The sequence below is a fragment of the Balaenoptera acutorostrata genome, chromosome 1 (assembly GCF_949987535.1).
Source record: "Balaenoptera acutorostrata chromosome 1, mBalAcu1.1, whole genome shotgun sequence".
Taxonomy (NCBI): Eukaryota; Metazoa; Chordata; class Mammalia; order Artiodactyla; family Balaenopteridae; genus Balaenoptera; species Balaenoptera acutorostrata.
In genome coordinates this window covers 173,162,343-173,183,264 of record NC_080064.1, presented here as the reverse complement: position 1 = coordinate 173,183,264, position 20,922 = coordinate 173,162,343, and the positions used below count along the sequence as shown (strand labels likewise).

Sequence of the window (20,922 nt, the reverse complement as noted above, 5' to 3'; positions counted from 1 at the left end):
TTGCAAGTAACATGTGGCTCCACTGTGTTTATGGAAACAGACTACATACAATGTGCACACTGTCATGATTATGCATATTTCTGTGGCAATACAGTCTGTGGATGCTTCTAGGACAGATGAATAGAAGATTTTTCCATGTCCCACCTACCCTTAGAATCTTATGGGAGCAACATGAGACTATTTCAACTGAATTAACTACTCAGATTATTAAAAAAGGATTAATTCAATAATACAACTAGCATTTTAAAATATTAAGGTATATGAAAGAATCTGTCTACTGAAGGGAAAATGTATTTATAAGAAATCCTTATATGAATGTACATACGCACAGGTGTGTTTTTTATGTATAAGTTAAAAAGGAAAAGTCCTGGGTCCATATGTTAAAATATCTTAACATAAAATAACACCTATTTCTAAAACCCAAGTCAACATAGGGTGACTTGCATTTTGCGAGACTCTAGCTCTGAGACCCTGAATCTCTGTCTTCCAAGATAAAGGGCTGTCCAAACACACTCTGCCAAGATTAACATGTTGCTTGTTGTTCTTGTTTTTGAAGGGGTAGGAGGTGGTAGTGAAGAAAGTCTCTCCTGTCCAGCATCATCCTGATTATACTCCATGTGCAGAACACCTGTGTGGTGGTAGGTGTGGCCAGAGATGCAACAGCCAAAGAGTTGAAAGGCATACTCACCTGGAAGTCTTTAGGCTAAAGCATTACACACACCACATGCTAGGTGGCCTTTCTGTCATTCATCATTGCACAGTAAGAGTGAGTTTCTTGAGCTCTGATTTTTCCTGCCACTATACTTACTGAAACCTAGATCAGTGCATATTGGGTCCGCCTAGGCTAAGATGACTAATTATCCTAGACATCTGTATAACAAGCCGTTCAATTGGAACTTAGATTAAACTGACTAATTCACTGAACTGACTGCTCCGTTTGAGATGGCAATCTTAATAGTCCTGTCTAGTCAAAGCCTCTGCCTCAAGAATATCAGGGATTCCACTTGCTTTCAAATTCCCTCAGAAACAAGGAACTGAGCACAGAATGAAGTGGCTGCCAGGCCTACTCACATAAGTATGTGAGTATGTTTGAGTTACTTATTCTGCTTTCTTCCAGCAGGGTGTGCAGAGGAAGACAGAACCCATGAGGGTATGTGAAGAAGTGTAACCATAGTATGTACTTATTCTCAGCTTAGAAGGGGATACAGCTGAGGGTTGGGAGTAAGAGAGAGGATATAAGCTATAAGTGCTAAAACCAGGCACCTTCTAACCTATAGGTATCAAAGGAGTCCTTGTAATACAAAGCAGGACAAGACAACCTTAAGACATTTAGCTCAACTACCCTGTAATACAGATGAGAAAACTGATGGCTGGAGAAATTAAGTGACTGGGAAAGTCCACGTGATGGGTAGCCACAGGATCAAGAGTGGGACCCACTCTCACACCATCAGGCCAGTGGTCTTTCCACTTGATAGGGCAGCCTCTCCAGAAGCCTCCGGAGCAAGCAGCCACTTTTGGTATTTTAAAATGTTCTCCCCCTTCAGTACTCCATGGTTGGTTAGTTCTTGCTCAGGGATAACAATGAGGGAAGCACCCTCCCTCTTTTCATCTTTAACTCTTACCTAGAAGCACAATCTTTGGAATTTACTCCAGGCAAAGAAATTCTTAATCTTTGCTAAGAACTTTTTCAGCTCCACCATAACCCACTATTGACTTGTCTCCCAGGGCTTAAACAAGACTCAGAACCTCTTGCCCCAGAGTTTCCACCTCTAACTTAAAAACAGGTTGAAGTCATTGTTGAAAGCACTAAAGAAATGCCCAGAGAAAAAGCAGTAGTCAGGCAAAATACTGTGTGGTGAACATTTCTAGCAGTCTTAGAAAATCCCTTCTGATTGGGGTGGGACCTAAGCAGGGATGATGAGGGAGGAAAAAGGATGGAAGAGACAAGGAGACACAGCAAGGTGGGGCCACAGGATAGAAGGGATGAGGAAGAAGGGGAATGCTGGTACTAATAAAAAACTCAATATACCACTGTTTTCAAATTCCCAGGCGCGGAGTCAGGATAGAAGCTGAATTTCCCAGCACAGAAAAAACACTTCTTGAAGATAAGAACTTTAATGTCTGTGACCCAATTTCTGCTACTGATGACACTTCAGGGCTTGGCTTGAACTGCCCTCTTTAAAGCTTAGCCTGAAACATTGCCTGTTAGGTATTTTAAATTAATACAAAGAGTGTAATCTATAGTGTGATCTATATCACCACCTTCACACACCTACAGCCCCCTCCCAAGTTTCAAATCTTTGTATAAATGAAGTTCTCAGATAAGGGCTTATTGGGGAAGGGGTAGGTAGTATTAGAATATTAGAATCATTGAGACAATCAAATAAATAAAATTATGATTTCTATTGCATTTTCTTGTTTCCCTCAAAATATAAAAAAAGGAATCATAACAAATATAATATTTGGATTTATCACCACATAGAAGGTTGGTGAATAAAAAAATACTTTTGATAACACTACAAAGATTTTATTCTCATAAACCTGCCAAGATAAAGGCAGTAATAAATTATCAATGGATTTCAGGCTTCTTTTTTTTTTAAAGGAAATTTAAGACCTGAGAAATATACATTTCTATTTCAAATCTTTGTACAAATGAAATTCTGGAGCACACACAAAAGGATACTTTCCCAATCTTAGAAAAATCACATCTTCAATGACACACTGGGTGGTTCATCCTTCAAAATGTCAAGACTCAGTGAGACTTAAATCTTCCATATGGGTTAAGAGTATTGTATTAACAATCAAGTTCTACTTTAATGAAATCTACTGGCTGCACAACTAATTATTTGTTCATTTGAGTTGGGATTCTCTGAGCCTTCTGCAAACTCACCTTAGATTTTGGTATGCTGGAAACTATAAGGAGGAAATTATAGTAAAAAATAGCTAATAGGACACATGCCAATTTGCCTTCTGAGGACCTGAATAAAACGATCTCACTTCCTAGGAAGCAGTCAAAGGTTTACAACTGCTAATGGGCAAATTTTAAAAAGCATTTACACATTACTACTAGGTTAGGTTTCTACCTCTCACTTTAGGGAAGTAATATAGGACTTAGATCTTTTCTCATCACCCTCTCCAACTTTCACAAATCAAACACTTTTTTCCTTGAATCTCTCAACTCCACAGCCCCTCATTTCTTTCCTCGAAGGGTAAAAGCCACTGTCTCGTGCCCTGTTGAATTAAATTAGGAGATGAAAGCAGAGAAGTGAGATGAGCTGCACGGCGGCCAGAAAGGGGTATGGAGGAGGTGGGCACAGGGGAGATGGGGCTGCAGACAGGCTGGGGTTTGGGTTGGCGTGGGGCCTGGCGAGCACAGGGAGGGAGGAAGATCAGCGAGTGCTGGAGGAGGAGAGGTCGGCGGGGAAGGAGCAGAGGTGGGGGGAAGCGGGTGAGATCAGGGGGAAGGCGAGGTCACAAGGGAGGAGGTGAGATCAGAAGAATAGAGGTAGGGGGAGGTGAAGTCAGGGGAGCACCGCCGCGAGGTTGGGGTCCAGGAGCGGGAGGGGGCGGGGCCGGGGGCAGGAGGCCGCAGGAGCGGAAGGTCTACCCCGGCCACTCACCCGACAGGTTGTTGCTGAAGCCGTCCCACACGCAGTTCGTGGCGCCCCCCACCACGCCGCCCCTCAGGCGGAACGCGAAAGCTAGCGCGGCCCGGAGGACGGAGGGTAGCAGGTTGCGAGGCTGACTTTAAGCAGGAGGAGGCGGGAGGGGCTGCGGAGCCGCGGGAACTTGAGGTAGAGGACGAGCACCAGCAGGTTGTTGCCGACGCCCAGCGGTCCCACGGAGCCAAGCAGAAGCACCAGGAGCTCGTAGGCGCCCTGGCTGACAGGCTGCGTAAGCCTCGGCTGCCCAGGTCACAGCCCCTCGCCACCCTCCAAGCCGACTACGCCGCCGCCGCCGCCGCCGCAGTGCCCTGCAGCGTGCAAGCCGGGCGCCGGCGCGCTAGGTTCTGGGTGGGGCGCAGGGCGCTCCGACGTACCCGTCGTCCCCTCCGGCCAATGCGCAGGCAGCTAGACGCAGCTCGGGGACCCCCCCCCCTCCCCGCCCCGCCCCCGGCGCGCCTCGTAACCCCGCCCCTTCCCGCCATTTTAGTCCCGCCGCGACGCGCCTTGTAGCCCCGCCCCTTCTCGCAGTCTTAGCGGAGTCCCTGCTCTCGGGGTTCCCCTTCCCCCGCCCCCTTCCGGTACCCGGCCCCACCCGCCCAGTCAGTGAGAGCTGGGAGGCAGGTCAACCACCGTGACTCCTCATTCCGCAGCTTCCCCTCACCCAGCTGGAAGGCCTCTTGGCGTTCACCACCCACCCACTCATTCAGGAACATTTATGGGCTCCTGGCCCACCACGTACTCGTGAGGGGGTTACACGAGGGACCCCCGTTCTTGGCTTCTCCCTCCCCAGGAAGCTGTTACGTACGACCCGCTGCCAAAAGGAGTCGCACACTTAATGCAAACCCAGGCCACACCCCAGGCCTGCCCATATTGTCCTTCCTGTCTTCCCTGCGGTAGCAGTGGATACACTCTGTCGCTAAGGCCCTCACTGTGGCGACCCCCAGGCTGCGCCCTCAAGCTCCAGACCATATCTAGCAGGTGCAGAGGTGGTGCTATACTTGAAGCAGCACATTTCCTCTGGCCTTTTACACAGTGAAAACAGAGGGCAAGTCAAGCACAGGTCCGTGAACTGATCAGTCTTTGCGGGGCTGCGCTGCTGCCTATGCACAGGCCCCAAAAGGGCCCGAGGGGATGCAGTCCCTAGACAGACCTGCAGGCTTTCCTGGGCACTGCTGGCTAGCACAGTGTCTGTGAAAGGGCAAAGCAATTGCCCTCCACGAAGGTGTGTGCCTCCTCCCATCTCCATTCAAAAGATCGGTAGAGAACGACTAGCCTCAGTGAACCTCCATTACAAGTTCCTTGGGGGGTAAAATCTAACCGTCAGGGTGCACTGAGCAATAGCTGAGGGGTAGTGTGCTCCGTCCTTAAAATCTTGATTTGTCACTAAGGCTTCCAATCTGGAGTTATCTGTGAGACTGACTTACCCACTTCTTTTAAAAAACTCATTTAATTTTGTATTTTAGATTTATGCAACCATTTAACAAGTTCTGTATGTTTAATGTCTACGGCATTTACTGACTAGTCTACAGTAAGGTCTCAATAAATACTAGTTGAATGAATGAAGGAGGACTCATTTTTTCCTAAAGCATTCATTCATTCATTCATTCATTCATTGGTGCCGAGTCCCTGCTCTCACAAAGCTTACATTCTGCTGATGTTGGGAGAACAGATGATTATCAAATAAGTACATATGTAGTGTTGTGAAATGTGACATAAAGAAAAGTAAAGCAGAGAAAGGGTATTTCGGAGGGAGGGAAGAGGCTGGTATTTCGTACAGTGTGGTTACAGATAGCCTCACTGAGTACTGCAGGCACAGGGTAGATGTAATGGGGTGGGACTGTGCTTGGCATATTGGAGGAAAAACAAAGAAACCAATGTGGCTGGAGTGGAATGAGAATTATGAAATAAGGGCAGAGAAGTAAGTGAGCAGTGATTGGCCAGATAATGCAGGTTCTTGGCTATTTTAGTAAAAGGACTTGGGCTTGAGTAAAGTCCAGGGCAATGCCTATGCAAGAGGAATAATACCAGTGAAGGAAAATAAAGGGAATAAGAGGCTTTTGGCAAATGTTTAAGAATTTTGATAGATTTATTTTTATAATACAATGAACTGTTAAGGTTATTTACTATACTTGACAGAAAAAGGTAATGATACTACAAATATTATTCACTTTGTCAGTAATAATATATGTTTCTATTCATTTTCAGAATTATGTAATCGTAGGATAATGCCAAAAATACTACAACTTAAAAGGCAAATGCAGTACTGGCATAAGGACAGACTATGTAATAGAATAGAGATTTCAACAAGGATGCCAAGACTACTCAGTGGGGAAAGGACATTTCAATAAACGGTGCTGGGAAAACTGGATATCCACATGCAAAAAATCAAGTTAGAACCTTACCTTATACCATATACATAAATTGACTCAAAGAGCTAAACTTAAATGCTATAACTATAGAATTCTTAGAAGAAACAAAACATCTTCATGACATTAGGTTCAGCAATGATTTCTTGGATATGACACCAAAGGCATAGGCAACAAAAGAAAAAATAAATTGTACTTTAGTTCATCAAAATGAAAAACTTCTGTACACTATCAAGAGAGTAAAAAGACAACACACAAGACAGGAGAAAATATTTGCAAATAATATATCTGATAAGGGATTAATATCCAGAACACATAACTCATACAACACAACAACAAAAAGCCAAACATCCCCAATTCAAAAATCGTCAAAGGACTTGAATAGATATTTCTACAAAGATACACATACAAATGGCTGATAAGCACTTGAAAAGATGATCTTTAGTTATTAGGGAAATGCAAATCAAAACCACACACCCACTAGGATGGCTATTATCAAAAAATAAAAACAACAACAACAACAACAACAAAGAAACTAAAAAGTGTTGACAAGGATGTGGAGAAGTTAGAACCCTGCTGTGCTGCTGGTGAGAATGTAAAATGGTGCAGCCACTGTGGAAACAGCTTGGCATTCCTCAAAAAAGTTAAACACAGATTTATCATATGATCCAGCAATTCTGCTTCTAGACGTATAGCCGAAAGAATTGAAAGCAGGGACAGGAACATGTATTTGTACACCAGTGTTCATAGCAGTAGTATTCACAATAACCAAAAGGTGGAAATAGACCAAATGTCCATCAACAGATAAATGGATAAACAAAATGTGTTATGTACATACAATGGAATATTATTCAGTCATAGAAATAAATGAAATTCTAATACTTGCTACATCATAGATGAACCTTGAAAACATTATGCTAAGTGAAATAAGCCAGACACAAAATGACAAATATTACAGATTCCTCTTATACAGGGTACCTAGAATAGGCAAATTCATAGTGACAGAGAGTAGAATAGTAGTCACCAGGGGTTGAGGGGAGGGAGGAATGGGGAGTTAGTCGTTAATGGGTACAGAGTTTCAGTTTGGGATGATACAAAACTTCTGGAAATGGATAGTGGTGATGGTTGCACAAAATTGTGAATTACTTAATGCCACTGAATTGTACAGTTAAAATGGTTGAAATGGTAAATTTTATGTGGTGTGTATTTTAGCACAATAAAAAGCTTATGCCAATTATGCCTGCATCTCACTCTCTCAAAGTAAGAGAAGTACAGTGTCTGCAAATGTAAGCAGTTTACTGAGTGAGCTGGACTCAGTATAGTGCAAGCAAAAAGTAACTTTACTCTCTTTGGCAGTACACATTTCAAGTATCTTCTTTCCACTTATTCTTCACTGCCCTTCGTTGACATTTTATCAGTTCTCAAAGCCTTTCTGCTCACTTTCAAGTAATATAAAGTCCAGAACACTGTAATAATGAAATGTTAAAACTCTTGGAAAACTCATCTGTCAACCCTCCAAAACAGAGGCTGCTGTAACCTGGAGAACTTCTGGGGATGGGGGTTGAGGAAACAACAAACTTAGCTTTTCCTATTTCCTTGACCACTACCTTTAGGTGCTGCTTCTGGCCCCTCTGAGATTTTGAGGAAAAATCTTCCTTGATTGATAAAGTTGTCATCTGATGTTGGTGCCCTCTGATTATAGCAGATTTTCAATGCTGTGTTTTTCTCTCCTGGGGTGATTTGTGGGATCTCTAGAGGACCTGAGGTCACTGGAGATATTTCTCCCACAATTCCCTCGACAGGGGCAATGCCTCTGTCAGCTGGCTCCTTGGGTCTCCCTCTTAGATCCTGGTTAGGGTCTCTTAGACCCTACAGGCAGTCCCAAGATGACACAGCTTGGCTCCTCTACTCAGAGTCTTGCATCTGGCCCTCTGGAAATACGTATGCATCCTTGCCCTACCAAATTCTGGATGTGGCCTGCTGTTGGAGAACTGGCCACAGACTGTCCCCTTCAGTGCCAGTTGGGTAGAAAGAAGCGGATAAAAGTTATGGTCACTTGACTACTCTAAAATTTTTCTCTAAGGAAGTGCTCACTAAGGGTCTCCTCAACCTCTTAATGAACCTGCCTCCTCTTAAGTATTTTGAAGGTGAGAATAGACTAATGTGTGAAGAATCAGTTTCTCATTGCCTCCACTTCTCAGCCCATCCTCCTACATGGGCTGTATAGCACTTGTTTTAGAATGGGGGGATTCCTCAAGCGGAGCTTCTGGCAAGACAGAAAGAAGGCCATTTTAATACCCTCCCACTCTGGAGCATTAAATCATCACAACCCTCATATTCCAAAAAAATCTTTTACAAAGTATGAGGGTGTGAATGGAGACAGGTTTTATCTGCCACTCTTGCTTGGAATCACTGATAACCCTTAGCCTTCTGTGTCATGCACATGTCAGCTAAGAGGATGCTTTGACCCTTACTCAACTGAGTAATCTCCTTCCAAGGGCTGGAACTCATCCTTCCCTGACATGTCTGAACTTTGATTCCTAGTGAGAGGCAGAAGAAGCCTTGAAGAAAATCTGGCCAAATATATTTGAACAATTTCTTGCCTTAGGAAACATAAGTTAGTGAATGATACTGAACTTTTTCAAAAAAGAAAATCCAGCATACCTTCAAGTTCTGAATGTCAATTCTCTTTGTGCATACAGCTTCTGAGATGTGTGAGATGTAGGAATCAGTTTAATGAAAATTGGGTACCTGTCCACATTCCCCTCCCCCCAATACATACATTTGTTTTAAAATGGAATCTTGGGACTTCCCTGGTGGTCCAGTGGCTAAGACTCTGCGATCCTAATGCAGGGGGTATGGGTTCGATCCCTGGTCAGGGAACTAGATCCCACATGCCACAACTAAGAGTTTGTATGCTGCAACTAAAGATCCTGCCTACTGCAACTTAGAACCGATGCAGCCAAATAAATAATTAATTAGTATTTTTTTAAAAATGGAATCTCATTTATAATCTTGCTCTATAAAGCAGAGTTTGGGTGACAAAGGAATTATAGAAGAATAATCATTCAATTTCTTAAAGGAACTGGTTAGTGAAGTTATGATTAATGTATATCTACCTCTAGCTATATCTCTATCTATATATCTATATATATCTTTATCTATATATACATATATTCTCCACAGCAGTATCCATTATAGTGAAATTTTGGTACAATGGGGACAAAGAGAGCATTTATAGGTTTCCTGAGGTGGGGCGGGGGGGGGGGGTCGTCTGGATTAAAATAAATTATGTACAAAGGATCAGAGATCAGAATAGCTTATAATCAGCAACAAAATCTGATCAAAATAGACTTCTTCTAATAGTAACACCAGAAGCTAAAAGACAGTGGAATATTATCTTCAAAACACTGAAATAAAGCAATTTCCAGCCTGGAATTCTATACTTACCCAAATATCATTCAATGCAAAAGAAGATTAAGAATATTTTCAGATAGGTAAGGTATCAAAAATTTATCTTCCAGGCAACTATTTCTGGATGCAAGCCACCAAAATGAGGGAATAAACCATGGAAAAGTAAGATATAGGATACAAGAGAAAAGATAAGGGAATTTCCAAAGTGATGGCAAAGGAAAATGACAGTATGACAGCTATGCCCTGATATATATGACATCGGTTTTGGCTGTAGCATTGTAACTCAAGAGACAGACATGCGGAGGAGAGTTATCAAGGTATCTTCTGCTCTTGTAGTATTTTTTTATCCTGTAAATACCTGGGTGAACATGGCCCAGATTCTAAGCAGTACCTGGCTGGCCAGCATCATGCAATGTTGAAGCTCCTGCCTGCCCTGCCACACGCACCAGTCAAGAACCCTCATTTCATGCCAGAGGGGTCCTTCACTTACTTATGTTGATAACTAGAGTTGACTAGGGTGAACTCAGAAGCAGAAAAAGCAGAGCCACCTATTGCTCCTGACAGGATTTCTACCAGATAGCTGGTGCCTGGGCCATGTCACAGACCAGCTGAGGACCTAACTATGGGCCTTATGTCATGGTCTTGGCCACTGACTTCCACACACAAGATCTCATAAGACTCATAGAAGCTGAAGCCAAATAGCTCAGGGAAATCATTCCAACTATTTTTTTAACTAGAGCCTTTCTCTAAGAGTGGCAATATTATTTCTTTCCTTACACAGCTAGATGTGTGTTTGCTTCTGAATTTTTATATCAATCACCTTCACAATCATTTATATGTAAAAAAGCAGTTAATAAAATAATTAAATATTTGGTTGAGAAAAATAGATGGAAAAGAAAAAATATATACTTAAGAAGGATATTAGAAACATGGAGACCGATTTATGAAAGAATACATTAATATTTAAATAATGTGCATGGTTCTATTGAAACTACATACAATTATCAAAGTATGTGGCCTGAGCCTAGAAGGCAATATTCTAAAATCAATAGTTTTGTAAGAGGGGTGGGAACATGAGTGATATCTTTTAAGTTCTTTAAACTGATGGTTATATCATTTTTTGCAATTGAGAAAATACAGGTACAACTGCATCCTGTAGCTCTATAAATGGCCACAATAATTGTGAATTGCTCCAGCTTATACTTCTAAGATGTTCTCAAAAGCCACTGCCATAATATGCATTTATACTTGCTGTTTCCACAGTCCCTTCTCCCACTCTCTCTTTGATCCACCATTCCACTGAGATAGTGTTTCTCAAGGTCACCATAATGCACATTCCAATGGTTAATCATCAGTCCTCACCTTATATAGCCTATCATCAGTATTTGGCACAGTTTGCCACTCCTTTGTATTTTAACGCTTATCTGTAAATACTTCAGTATGTAGCTCTTGTCGATGAAACTTAATCAATAGTCAATCTACGAAAGAAGTGGAAAATTTCAATTTGAGCCAAATTTGAGAATTATAACCCAGGGACAGCATCTGAGAAAGCTCCAAGAACTGTTCTGCCTGTTAGAAGTCAAGGCACGGTTCTTGTGAAGTTTTTTGAGACAGAGGGCTGTACATTAAATGATATATTATTGACAGTTTACACAGTTCAGATCTAAGTGTCACTGTGGCCCCTTACAAAATAAAAAAGGAGTGTTATCTTTTAAGGAGCTGTTTTTTTGCTGCTAGGAGAATGTTGCTCTTTCAGGTATTTCTATTGATGGGGAAGGTTTGGTCAATGCATAATGCAGATACACAATGCACAGTAGAGGACAGAGAGGAGGCCAGAGGGCAGAGAAAATATTTTATATTTAAATTTTTCTTGTCTTGCCATAAAATATGAATTTTATTTCACACTCTAAAATATATCACATAACAATAATATAATATAAAATATAATTATTACATCTAAAATAATGAACAGTAACTTCTCAGTCTCATCAAATATCTAGTCAGTGTTCCAATTTCCAATTATCTCAGACATGTTGGAATTATTTTTCAGTTTGATTGTTGAGTCAGGATCTAAATACAGTCCACATACTATGACTAGTTGGTGTGTCTTTAAAGTTCCTTTTAACCTGCAGGTTCTCCTTCTTTCTTTTTTCTTCCCATGCAATTTCTTTATTGAGTAAACTGATAGTTCTTCCTATGTCTCCTTCCTTTTCAAAACACTTTCTTCTCTTTGTTTCTGAAATACTCCTTTCTCTTGGCTCTTCTACCTTACTGGCCACTCCCACTTAGTCTCCATCAGTGGTTCTTCCTTATCACTCTGACCTCTGAACACTGGCATGCTCAGGGTTTGGTCCTCAGTTATTTTGCTTCTTCAAGGAGATCTCATCCAGTCCAATGGCTCTGAATACCAGCTAAATGTTGATGATTCTCAAGCTCTCCCCTGAACCCTGGACTTTTATATCTGACTATTCAATCTCCACAATTGTTTATCTAATAGACATCTCAAACTTAACACATCCCAAATTGAACTCTTAATTCTTCCCCCAAAATCTTCTTCTCCCACTGACTTGCTCCCCAAAAATGAGTAACTACTCTATCCTTCCAGAATCCCTGGAGTTATTCTTGATCCTTCCCTTGCTATCACACTCCCATCTAATCTAACAGCAAATTCTGTCATATTTACCCTCACACAATCTGACATCTTAGCCCTACCTTCGTCACTAATATCCTAATCTAAACCACTATTATCTCTTACTTGGATTATTGAAATTGCCACCTAATTTGTTTCCCTGCTTCTACTCTTTCTCTCCTTCAGTTTACCCCCACAAAGCAGCTAAAACAATCCTTTTCAATTGTGAATCAGATCATATCAGTATTCTACTCAATAGTAGATTAGGGATTACTGTATAGACTTTCCTTACAACAGATCTGCTCCCCTCCCCGACTCTCTGACCTTATCTCCCCACCTCTCTTCCCCATCCCACATCACCCCTGTCACATGATCTCTTCGTTGTTTCTCAGATATGTGAAGCACACTTTGATCTCAGGACTTTATGCCTTCTGTTCTTGGAACATCCTTCTACCATTTACCCACATGGCTTGCTACCTTACGTCCCTCTGGTCTGTGCCCAGATGTCTTTCTATTAATGAGGCCTTCTCTGAGCTCACTAACCCTTGTCCTTTGACTTATCCCCCCCAGTTTCCTTACTTGGTCTTTATCCATTTTTCTTCCCTCTTAGGCAGTGTATACACACACACACACACACACACACACACACACACAATTTGTGAGGAAAGAAATCTCAATCTCCTCCTTATGAAGGAAGGATGATGTTACAGATGTATTATGATGCAATGAGGACCATATGCAGGACACTGGTAACATTATGAGGTCAGGATTTTTACTGAAATGTTTGCCTATGTGAAATGCATTAGACCAAAGTCAGTGTTTCTCCCTGCTAACATCCTAGTGGCAGCAACTCTTACTCCTACCCACAGTATGGGATTTTAAGATCAAAGGAATGAGACCTAGGGCAAAAACTGAGGTAACAGGGAGGCATTGTAACAACTGGAAAGTTTTCCAAGTTGGCAAATTTACATTGTTATTTCTGGACAGATATAAAAGATTCCCTATGTCCCTATGGATATCAGGGAAGAAAAACGTTTCAACCTTGCACTTCAGATTAGCAATTTCAGGACAGCCTTGAGAGGGTTTGAAAAATTGGTTGAACGTATAGCAGCCCAGAAAAGAGACGAAAGAGCTGGCTTTTTTATCCAGAAAGAAGGTAAGATCCGTGATCACAGGGCAGTCCAGTTGGATCCGTTGATTAGAACTGGGAAGAGTTTTAAGCCATCATGGAGAAGCAACATACCTTAATAGCAAAAACATTGAATGGGGGGCCTCAAGTCCTCGTTCTGAATCTGTACTTGAATAGCTAAGTGGACTTGAGGAAGCTCTTTTCATTTTTCTGAATGTTAGTTGACTCAAGTGTAAAATTAGGGGGTTGGATTAAATGACATTTAAGCATTCTTCTGTGGGGTCTACCATTTGATGGCTCACTGGTTGCCCTGGGACTCTCAGTAGTGCATAGTAACCATTAGCAAGCCACATGAGCCACCCTGCCATCTCTTTACTTAATGATATCACAAGATCATAAAGACTTTTATAAGTAAGGCAAAGTTTCCTATCTCACCATGATTCACTCTCTGGGCCTCTCCCCACATCTTTAAGCTAGAATAATTTCAAGTATGAGAAGGTAAGGGAAAGGTGGTGGACAGTGGTCTGCGAGGATATTAGCAGCAGATACCAACACAGAACTGAAAGTACAGCTCCATGGTCAAGGTTGAAGGGGAGTGGTGTAGTCTGTAACTTCAGAGCATTGAGGACAGCCCTGAAGAGCAAGGCTTAACAGCAGAGTAAAAGGCTAACGGAACAAATCCTGCTGCTGTGAGGAAAGAAGCAGGACCCACATAACTGCTAAAGGGTCAGCATGGCCAGCCTCTTAATATGCCAGGTTGTATAGTCATGAATAAGTGAAAATGTTGACTTTGGGTGTTCAAACCCAAAATGGTATTATTTGAATAGTATTTAAGAATTTACAAGTCACTTTAATAAATATAATTACTTCTCATAACAATTCTAATAGACAACTATTACTATTATTGCTATATCCCCATTTTATTGTTAAAAAATGAGAGGTACGGATAAATCATCTCTCAAGTCGTTCAATTCCTAAGTGTTACAGCTGATTCAGACCTTTCAGATATGCTTTTATTAGATGACAGAGAATTTGGCTGGGCTTTCTAAACTACTCAATAAGCTTTCATTTTTCCCTAGTCAGTTTGTTTTAACTCTCTCTATAACTGATTTTCCAAACCCTTGCCACTTTTTCTGAATCCTCTACAGGAACTCACCTCCGCTCAGTCAAGCTTCCAACATCATAAGTGAAAGCAAAGCCAAAAGACAAGAATTCTCTCAAACTCCCTTTCTTCCACTTCCAAATTACCTGAAGCAGCACCTGTCCTTTCTTCCACTTTCTTCCATCCCTCCTCCCCTCCAGAGCTATCACCTTGCTGCAACAACTGCAAAACCTCCTTTTCCACTGGCTTTTTCTTCTAAAACTAAAATTATAACAATGGTCCTGACCTTGACTTTCTCTTCCTTTTAAGCTGTATGTCTTTCCTTTGCTTCTCCACTAAATTTCCCCATAGTGTCACCACTTTGTTTTCAATCAACTCAAGTCTGGCTTCCCTCATCACTTTGCTGAAAAAATGCTTTTTACCAAGATATTTGATCACCTAATATGCCTGCCAAATTCAATAACTTGTTTATATTTTCCAGCTTACTTGGCCATTTCACTACATAAACAGTTAGCTGCCACTGTTTCTAGAAATTTTCTCCTTCAGTGTCTCTCATCACACCACTCTCTTATCTTTTCCTCTTGTAATTCTTTCTTTGCCTCTTTTGTTCTTGAGCTTTGCCTGTGTTGTCTCTCAGTCTTCTAGCATAGACATCATCTACCTAGTCTCCTAAGCCAGGTGTCTTGGTATAAATTTTGACTATTTTATGGTATCTCACTCTTGGGTTATTATAGCAGCCTCTTGATATAATGGTCTTCTTGCCAAGAATTATTCCTTTCTGTATACTTCTGCAGGGGGATTTTCCTTTAAAAATCTGTTTTGAATTGCCACATTCCTGGCTTATTAGCTCACCTTTAAATTCCATATACATTAACTTGTCATCCAGGTCTATTCACAGTCATCCCTTAACCTACCTTTCCAGCTGCAGCTCCTGGAACTTCCCTTCATGCACCTCTGCCCTAACATGAATCTTTCAGCATTTCCAAGCATGGCATACTCTTAAAGACTCTGATTTTGCACATGTCATCCCTGCAATGTGTAGTGCATTTCCTCCTATTTTTGTGCCTATAAACTCTTGCTCATTTTTCAAGACCCAAATCAAATATCACTTCTTCATAAAAACTTCCAAACTTTCCCTAAGCAAAGCCATCCTTAGAACTTTTGACACACTTTATGGACATCACAAGGAATATACCTGCTAATCTTAAGCTGCAGAAATTTATATACATGTGAGTATTAAATACCTGCCCCTTCTTTCCTGCATTGAACTGTGAGTGCTTTGAAGGCCTTGTAACCCCAGGGTTAGCCCAGAGTCTGAAGCCAGGAAGTACTCCTTAAAGGTGTGCTAAATTAACAAGTTAACCTTGCTTACATTTACAAGCTTAGAATTACAAAGCCACACTGAAAATTTCCTTCTTCTGTAGTATATATGTTTGTATACACAGACACACACACATACTTATATATATATTTAGAGAGAGAGAACATATATATATTATAGACATATAGATATATATTTTATGATATATTAGATTATAATTATACTATAATGTACTATAGTATAGTTTATATGTATATGTATATATATTAGATTTGATCAAAACTTAGTACTGCTAGATAAATTACCTTTATGACAGGGACTAAACTGAAAGGCTGAGAAGGGAGAAATGTAATCTGAACTTTGATCAGACTGCTAATACTGGCATACATTCATATTCCCTTATAAATACAGGACAATAGGGTCTACCTCTCACCATAGGCAGGAAGTTAAGAACTAGAGAGAACGTTTCTAATGGGACAGTTGTTTACCTCAAAAATGATACCAAGTACATTGCAGGATTTCATCTGTACAATATTGTTCTTAAATCTTCTTGTCAATTACCCAATAGAATTAAAATCATCCCAGGAAAGGAAAGTCTTATAATCCTCATCCAGTGGCATTTAGAATGAGACACCTATCTTGTACTAGTTGGTATGAATTTAAAACAGCTAAGCTATTTGGATCTCTCATATGAATATCAAACTTAATATGACCAAGATTGAATGGTTTATTTTCCCCAAGAATTATGGTCCTTATTCATTTGCCCCTGTTTTGATAAATAGTACCAACATCTGCTGAATTTTGAAATTAGAAACACAAGTGTCATTCTAGAACAGGGTTTCTCAACCTTGACACCATTGACGTTTGGGGCTGGATAATTCTTTGTTCTGTATATGTGTATGTGTGTGAGGCCGGGGATGGGGCAGGCTATCCTGTGCATTGCAGAATGTTTAGTGGCATCTCTGGCCTCTACCCACCAGATGTCAGTAGCACCCCCATCCTTAGTTGTAACAATAAAAAAATGTCTGCAGACGTTGCCAAATAGCTCTGTGAGAGAGGGAGGGCAAACACTCTGAATGGCAACCATTACAATAGAATCCAGCCTGTCCTTCAATCACAACTTTGTCCCCAGCAACTTCCAAGCTATTAGCAAGTCTTTGCAATTCTACTTCCAACCATATCTCACCATCTCAGTGTTATTTCTTCGATGCCTATACCACTTATCATCCAGTTGATGACACTTCCAAGAGTGAAAGGGGGTGTTATTAATAATTAAGTTGAGGGACTTCCCTGGCGGTCTAGTTAAAAAGTAAAATAATAAAATTTTGGCAAGAAAAAAAAAAAGCAAAAAAAGAATTGCTCTTTGCTCACTTCTATCTTCCACCCAAGATTAGTTCTAGCAAACACTCCTGTTAGTAAAACTTTTTCCCAATAGAAAAGAAGTAATGCACTTTCTTATCTTTGTATTCCTGAACAAAACGCCTAAAATAATTGAGACAAAATCTATGGAGGAGATACTAAACACCAAAGAAAAATATTTTCTTCTAAGTAATATTCTAGCCAAGAGCCTAGTTATGTTCCCATGAAAAGATCTTTAAACTTTAGAAGAATATGGTTTTTATAGGTTGAAATAATGAAATAGATTAGAAAATGGGGAAAAAGCAGCTGAAAAATGCAATGTATTTCTTTGAATTTTATGACAATGTTCTTGTGCTTTGTTACAATGCAGATGCAATTGATTATGACAAGTTTTATGCGACAGTACAGGAACTCTTTGGTCCAGAAGTGAAGAATCAAGATGTGAAATGCTTTTACAGGAAACTCTGCAACAACCCTGATGCATCTATAGACTGGTGTGAGGTAGTCATTTTTCATGTTTGTAATATGAAATCCAGGTATTATTTTTCTTTGTTCAGCAAAAATAATTAAAGTGTTGCTCCCACAGGGGTTAAACCCACAGTGTGTGTGTGGCACATTTAAATGCCTATACCCATAAAGGCATGGCACTGCTCATGATTAAAAGAGAGTAAGGCAGACAGATGTTTGACCTTCATTACATTCTAAATGAGGTATGCTTTTTCAGTAGTGTCAGTTTATACAAATTTCAGTGTATCCATATTTTTAAGAGAAGAAAAAGGCTGAGGTTGACCAACTAATGTTTCCTGAGTCATTTTCTGATTGGTACAGTATTGACTCCTTAGATATCACTCTGGTGTTGTTGGAAGAACATACAGAAGCATGTTTGGTTGCAAAGTAATCTATGAACTATGGAAAAGCAGGAGGGAAAGTCTCCAGTCCTCATTTAAACTCACAGAAGATTACATTCTATAGATTTGTTTCTAAATCTAAAAGGATTTGAGGTAACTTACAATTGAAAAAATTGCACACTGCATACAGAGTAATCAAAATAATTTTTAAATTATCTGGCTCTCTCTGAAAAACCAGTAGATATAGTAGGCAAAAGAAAAAGCAAGGATTTAATGGATTTGACTATCACATTTAAGGAGCTGGTAAATATGTATAAATAGAACTTTGAATCCAAGATATAGAAAAGATACATCTCAACTATATACAGGGCCATCACAAAATTGACCATGGGGAAAGCTAAAAATAACATTTCAATAAATTCCAATATAATAAAATTATAAACCAATAATAAATGATAGCTCAAATCCCCAAAACCAAGCAAACAAACAAATTCATCAATTAATTTTGGGAAAAAAATTGCAAACAAAAAATGTTTCTATTAAGCCTTTAAAGAACATGTAATTCCTACATTGAAACTGAGAAAGACCCTGCGGGACCTTCCCGGTGACAGAGTCCTCTGTGTCCCTGCTAATTGTTGATTGGGAAAAGGAGCTATAGAAATACACCATGACCTCCTAGGCCCTCCATGTAGAACAAAGAATAGGCCTTAGCAGTTAATGTTTGGGGAAGCAAAGAATGCAGAAACAAAGATAGGAGATTCAGGCAGGAGAGTAGCCATAACTTAAGCAGTTATGGCTGTAACTTAAACAGTTAAACATAATAACTCAGTCACAAAGACTCCCAGTTCTGTTCCAAAGGTAAAGATAAGTCTGAAGCATATTCCTAAGTTGTTCTGAAGATACTAAAACCCCCACCAGGTTAACTGTAAGTTAACCAGAAGTTACCTGCATCAGTATGTCCCCAGCATGTAACCCCCAGACTGGTTAGAACCAGAAAACTGAGATTCCAAGACATCAGCTAATCGGGAAATTGAGCACAAGCTGATCACACACCCTGATTCTCTGCATCTGACTTATTTCACTTAGCATAATATCCTCAAGGTTCAGCCATGTTGTTGTAAACAGCAGGATTTCCTTTTATCTAAATTTAGCAACTTCAAGAAAGCATTTGACAAAATTCAACATCCATTCATGATAGAAGCTCTTACCAAAGTGGATATAGAGGAAACATATCTCAACATAATAAAAGCCATTTATGACAAATCCACAGCCAATATAATACTCAATGGTGGAAAGCTGAAAGCCTTCCCACTAAAATCTGGAACAAAACAAGAATGCCCACTCTCACCACTTCCATTCAACATAGTATTGGAAGTCCTTGCCACAGCAATCAGACAAGAAAAAGAAATGATATGTATCCAAATTGGAAGAGAGGAGGTAAAAATTGTTACTATATGCAGATGACGTGATAGTATATAAAGAAAACCCTAAGGATTCCACACAAAAACTGCTAGATCTAATAAATGAATTCAGCAAAGTAGCAGGATACAAGATTAACATTCAGAAATTGGTTGCATCTCTTTACACTAACAGTGAAAGATAAGAAAGGGAATGTAAAAAAATAATACCTTTTAAAATTGCACCAAATAAATAAATAAATAAATAAATAAAATACCTAGGAATAAACCTGACCAAGGAGGTGAAACACTTGGTGAAAGTCTTTCAGGTGAAAGACACTGAGAACTATAAAACATTAATAAAGGAAATTAAAGATGATTCAAAGAAGTGGAAAGATATCCCATGCCCTTGGATTGGAAGAATTAATATTGTTAAAATGGCAATACTACCCAAAGCAATCTACAGATTTAATGCAATCCCTATCAAATTACCATGACATTTTCCACAGAACTAGAGCTAATAATACTAAACCTTATATGGAACCATAAAAGACCCAGAATTGTCAAAGCAGTCCTGAGGAAAGAAAAAAAATACCAATGTGGGAAACATAACTCTCCCAGACTTCAGACAATACTACAAAGCTACAGTAATCAAAACAGTGTGGTATTGGCACAAAAACAGACATACAGATCAATGGAACAGAATGGAGAGCCCAGAAATAAACCCACACACCCATGGTCAGTTAATCTTTGACAAAGGAGGCAAGAATGTACAATGTGAAAAATACAGTCTCTTCAGCAAGTGGTGCTTGAAAGTTGGACACCTGCATATAAATCAACGAAGTTAGAACACACCCTCATACCATGCACAAAAATAAACTATGGCTTAAAGACTTAAACATAAGACATGAAACCATAAAACTCCTAGAAGAGAGGATAGGCAATATATTCTCTGACATAAATCGTACCAACAATTTCTTAGGTCAATCTCCCAAGGAAATATAAATAAAAACAAAAGTAAACAAATGGGACCTAATCAAACTTACAAGCTTTTGCACAGCAAAGGAAACCATTAAAAAAAACAAAGAAAAGAAAAGACAACCTATGGAATGGGAGAAAATATTTGCAAAAGATGCAACCAACAAGGGCTTAATCTCCAAAATATACAAACAGTTCATACAACTCAACAACAACAAATAGATATTTCTCCAAAGAAGACACACAGGTGGCCAGTATGCACATGAAAAAAATGCTCAACATCATTAGTTATTAGAGAAATGCAAATCAAAACTACGAGATACCACCTCACACTGGTCAGAATGGCCATCATTTAAAAAATCTATAAATAACAAATGTTGGAGAGGGTGTGGAGAAAAGGGAACCCCCCTACAATGTTGGTAGGAATGTAAGTTAGTGTATCCACTGTGGAAAACAGTATAGAGGTTTCTCAAAAAATTAAAAATAGAACCACCATATGATCCAGAAATCCCACTCCTGGGCATATACCCAGACAAAATTATACCCACCCCTATGTTCATAGCAGCACTATTCACAATAGCCAAGACATGTAAACAACCTAAATGCCCATCAGCAGATGAACGGATAAAGAAGATGTGGTGTATATGTATAGAATGGAATACTACTCAACCATGAAAAAGAATGAAATAATGCCATTTGCAGCAACATGAATGC

The 20,922-nt window shown here is 39.9% G+C and overlaps 3 protein-coding genes across 13 annotated transcripts in view; 1 reads left to right on the top strand and 2 right to left on the bottom strand.

Moving 5' to 3' along the window:
- Positions 1-4,147, bottom strand: part of OPN3 (opsin 3) — a 57,306-nt gene extending 53,159 nt beyond the window's left edge. The window contains 3 exon segments of the mRNA XM_057530699.1: positions 3,621-3,737; positions 3,740-3,905; positions 4,040-4,147. Of these exon segments, the coding sequence (XP_057386682.1) occupies positions 3,621-3,737; positions 3,740-3,905; positions 4,040-4,147 (391 nt within the window).
- CHML (CHM like Rab escort protein) overlaps positions 1-20,922 on the bottom strand; it is a 221,698-nt gene that overhangs the window by 5,185 nt on the left and 195,591 nt on the right. The gene's annotated exons all lie outside the window — the stretch shown is intronic.
- The window catches only part of WDR64 (WD repeat domain 64), a 157,952-nt gene continuing 150,115 nt past the window's right edge, over positions 13,086-20,922 (top strand). Inside the window, exons 1-2 of the mRNA XM_028166581.2 lie at positions 13,086-13,230; positions 17,356-17,486. Of these exons, the coding sequence (XP_028022382.2) occupies positions 13,086-13,230; positions 17,356-17,486 (276 nt within the window). The remainder of the gene's footprint in view (positions 13,231-17,355; positions 17,487-20,922) is intronic.